Genomic DNA, 3,487 nt, shown 5'->3' on the forward strand with positions numbered 1-3,487 from the left:
CCTTTCAGCCTGCTGCACCAGCAGGTCCACAAGACCCCCCTCAAAAATAAGGCTAAAGCCCCCTCTCTGTCAGCTAATCCCTCCCTGATTTACAGAGACCAAAGGCAGGATGCCCTTTGCTGGGTGCTTTTCCCTTCCCAGAGGGGTTTTGCTCCCTGTGAGAGCATCCCCAGCACTGCTGGAGCAAGCCGGCAGTGGGAGCTGGCGTTTGGTCAGCGCTGGCAGTTGTCCCCTGCCCAGCCTCTCTTTTCTTGCCAGGTTTTGTTTCTCCACGTTGTTTTTCCTTGCAAAACCTGTGGGTTTGTCCTGGCAGACCCCACTGGAGGCTCTTCCAGACCCCAGGGCATCGCAGCCTCCTTTTTTGCAGCCTGAATGTGTTGCTGCCCAATGTGGGGCTGTTTGTGTTCACACTGACACCACCTTCTCACTCCCGCTCTCCCTGATACCTTCTCCCTGCTGTTCCCATCCTCCAAGGCTGCATCCTGTCCGGCCAAACCCGGCTTTCCTCCAGCTTTCCCTCCACTCCATTGTTCATGATGGATAGCAAAGATTGAGGGTCACATGGGGGGCATCCTCCCCTTCATCTTTGTGTGCATGATCATCAGGTCCAGTCCATCTGGAAAAGAAGGATTTTAGGAAGGAAAAAACACCTAGAAGCAATAAACACAGATGAACATGGTGACCTATTCCAGGCCAGCTCTGAGACCAGGGCGGGGTCTGTCCAGGTTGGCAGGGATGGCATCACCCTGTGTCCCACCAGCACAAGCCATGCAAATGTCCAGGGCTGAAGCAGCCATTCAGACCCCTCTTGGTGCCAGAGCAGCCGTGGTGGCAGAGGCCAAAGCAGGGGCCACCAAGGCTGCTCCAGCACCTTCAGGAAGGTCTGGCAGCCCAGAGAAGGTGGTCATCATCTTCCCAAGCCCATGGCAGAGAGCCTAATGCCCTAAGGACACGGGGAAGGGAGAGGGCTGCTATTTACAGAGAAACCCCAGGAGCATGGCAAAGGGCCACCTCCTCCCTTCCAGCCCGGTTTTCTTCTAGCTGGGATTGGGTCTCCCAGCGAGGTGGGATCTGGGATCTTTGCAGGGTGCAGTACCAGCTGGGAGCATCTTTGCCAGATGCTGGGTTTTGGATCAGCCAAGGGAAAAGAGTTTTGGTCTGGGTTTTAACCCTGATGTGCTCGATATCTTCAACTGATGGGTCATGTCAGAGGACCTACCACTGGACCCATTTCTCTGTTGCATCCCGATGGCCCAGGAGAGGTTGGCTTTTGCTTACAGAGAGCTACCTGCCTGACCTGGCACGTGTGCATGCACCCCTGCATGCCAGCTGAGCTGGGCTAAGAGGATTACAGCCCCGTGATGTGATGTTAGCATGCTGGCCGTGGCAAAGCAGCCTCGCGCGCGGTGGGAAGGGGAGCTCCGACCTCCTTCCTATGTCATCCCCTCCTTGTGGGAGGCTGCCTGTGGGAGCAGAGCCAAAGGATGACCTGAGCATCCTTGCGTCTCATCCTTGCTCTGTCTCTGAAGCAGCAGAAAGTCATTAAGAGCAGCCAAGCTTCATTTTGCAGTAATGAACTCAATGGGGGCTCTGAGAGGGGAGGTACAAAGTCAGCTGGAGGCCCTTGGAGAAGACCAAGATTGTGGGGTTGTGATCCTAGCGCTCCCCGTGGTAGGTGCAGGCTGGGCACATCCTTTTTTTAACCTCTTACAGTGACACCGCGCTGAGTTTTCTCTTTTCTCCCTCTCTTCCCCCTCGGCATGGCTGCTGCCGAGTGCAGCAGGAGCTACCAGCCCGTACCAACGGCTCGATGCCCACTGCCCCAGCGCTCGCCCGTGATGCCCTCCACACCAAGATGGAGCAGCTGGAGGAGCAGCTCCTCTCCAAGATCCTGACCCTGCAGAAGGAGCGCCAGGCTGCCAGCACCGACCGCAGCCAGCAGCAGCACAACGTCGAGAAGGAGCTGAACTCCCTCCACAACCGGGTGACGGAGCTGGAGCATGGTGAGTCCTGCCTGATGGGGATGGAGGTGGCACAAGGGGTCCTGGGACAAGCCACCCTCATCCCAGCATTGGGTGCTGACCCTCTTCTCTCCTCCCCATCCTTGACACCTAGGACCGCCGGGCTACAGCCCTCCCAATGCCTTCAAAGTGACCATCCCAGTACAGAACAACTACATGTACGCCCGCATGAAGAAGAGCCTGCCAGAGCTCTACGCCTTCACCATCTGCATGTGGCTGAAGTCCAAAGCCCTCGGGGGGCTTGGCACCCCTTTCTCCTACTCTGTCCCAAGCCAAGCCAACGAGATCGTGCTGTTGGAGTGGGGCACCAACCCCCTGGAACTGCTCATCAATGACAAGGTCAGTCCAGCTGGAGGGGGGACGGGAGGGAAGCCCTGCCCTCACCTCCCTTGCTTCAGCCCTCCTGGGAGATGATGCTTCTGGGGGTACCAGGGTGGGAGAGCTGGGAGGAAGGGGCCCAGGGTGGAGGGGGGAGGATGGGGAAGATGGCTCACCAGGGTGGGTTTTGAGAGGGAGAAGCAGCGTATCCAGATGTCAGTAGAATTTGGGTGCCATTGCCATGGGAGTGCACCACTTGCTTTGCAAGGGGCTGAGGGATGCCGGGGTCCTTTGGCAGTCCCACCGAGCGCTAGACTCTTGCTCTTCTTGCAAAGGTTGCCCAGCTGCCTCTGAGTCTGAAGGACAAGGCCTGGCACCACGTCTGCGTGGCGTGGACCACCCGGGATGGCAAGTGGTCAGCGTACCAGGATGGCGAGCAGCGGGGTGCTGGCGAGAACCTGGCCTCCTGGCATGCCATCAAGCCCCAGGGCATCATCATCCTGGGCCAGGAGCAGGTACGTGCTGGTTGGCATCGCTCCAGCATGAAGTTGGCTGGGCAGGGGCAGGCAGGGTGCATTGGCAGCATGGGCGAGGGGCTTTCCTGCCCGCTTATCTGACCTCTGGGTGGGCCATGTGTGCTCATCATCTTCTCCTCTTTCCTCTTTCCATCCCTCTGTCCCCCATTTACTCCCTCCCTTGTCTTCTTGCATCTCCCCGACACATCCGTCCCCTCCCCTCCTTGCCACTGGGCATCTTGTTCCACTTCCACCCAAACTTCTCCCTCTACCCCCTGCCCTGTTTGCCCACTGGATGCATGTCCCTTCTCCCATCGCCATCCCTGTCCCATCACCTCTCCTGCTCTTTCCCAGGACACACTGGGTGGCCGCTTTGACGCCACGCAGGCCTTTGTGGGGGAGCTGGCACAGTTCAGCGTGTGGGACCACATGCTGGCGCCGGCGGAGATCCTGGGCTTGGCCAACTGCACCTCCCACCTCCAAGGCAACGTGATCCAGTGGGACGACCAGGCGGTGGAGGTCTTCGGGGGAGCCAGCAAGGGGAGCTTCGCCGCCTGCGAGGAAGGGAGGAAGGCGTGAGCAGCCTCTCGCCCTTCCCCAGCGCCAAGGAACCCAGTGGCAGCCCTGAAGCAG

General features: G+C 58.9%; 1 protein-coding gene across 1 annotated transcript; it reads left to right on the forward strand.

Annotated features, from left to right (window-relative positions):
- The first annotated feature begins 1,572 nt into the window (after positions 1-1,572).
- Positions 1,573-3,433, forward strand: NPTXR (neuronal pentraxin receptor). Its single transcript, XM_010077283.1, has 5 exons — positions 1,573-1,620; positions 1,781-2,003; positions 2,116-2,360; positions 2,675-2,854; positions 3,209-3,433. Exons 1-5 carry the CDS (start codon positions 1,573-1,575, stop codon positions 3,431-3,433), a joined length of 921 nt encoding a protein of 306 aa, XP_010075585.1.
- Positions 3,434-3,487: the final 54 nt, after the last annotated feature.

This window comes from Pterocles gutturalis, unplaced genomic scaffold, assembly GCF_000699245.1.
Source record: "Pterocles gutturalis isolate BGI_N339 unplaced genomic scaffold, ASM69924v1 scaffold34098, whole genome shotgun sequence".
In the NCBI taxonomy this organism is placed as follows: domain Eukaryota; kingdom Metazoa; phylum Chordata; class Aves; order Pterocliformes; family Pteroclidae; genus Pterocles; species Pterocles gutturalis.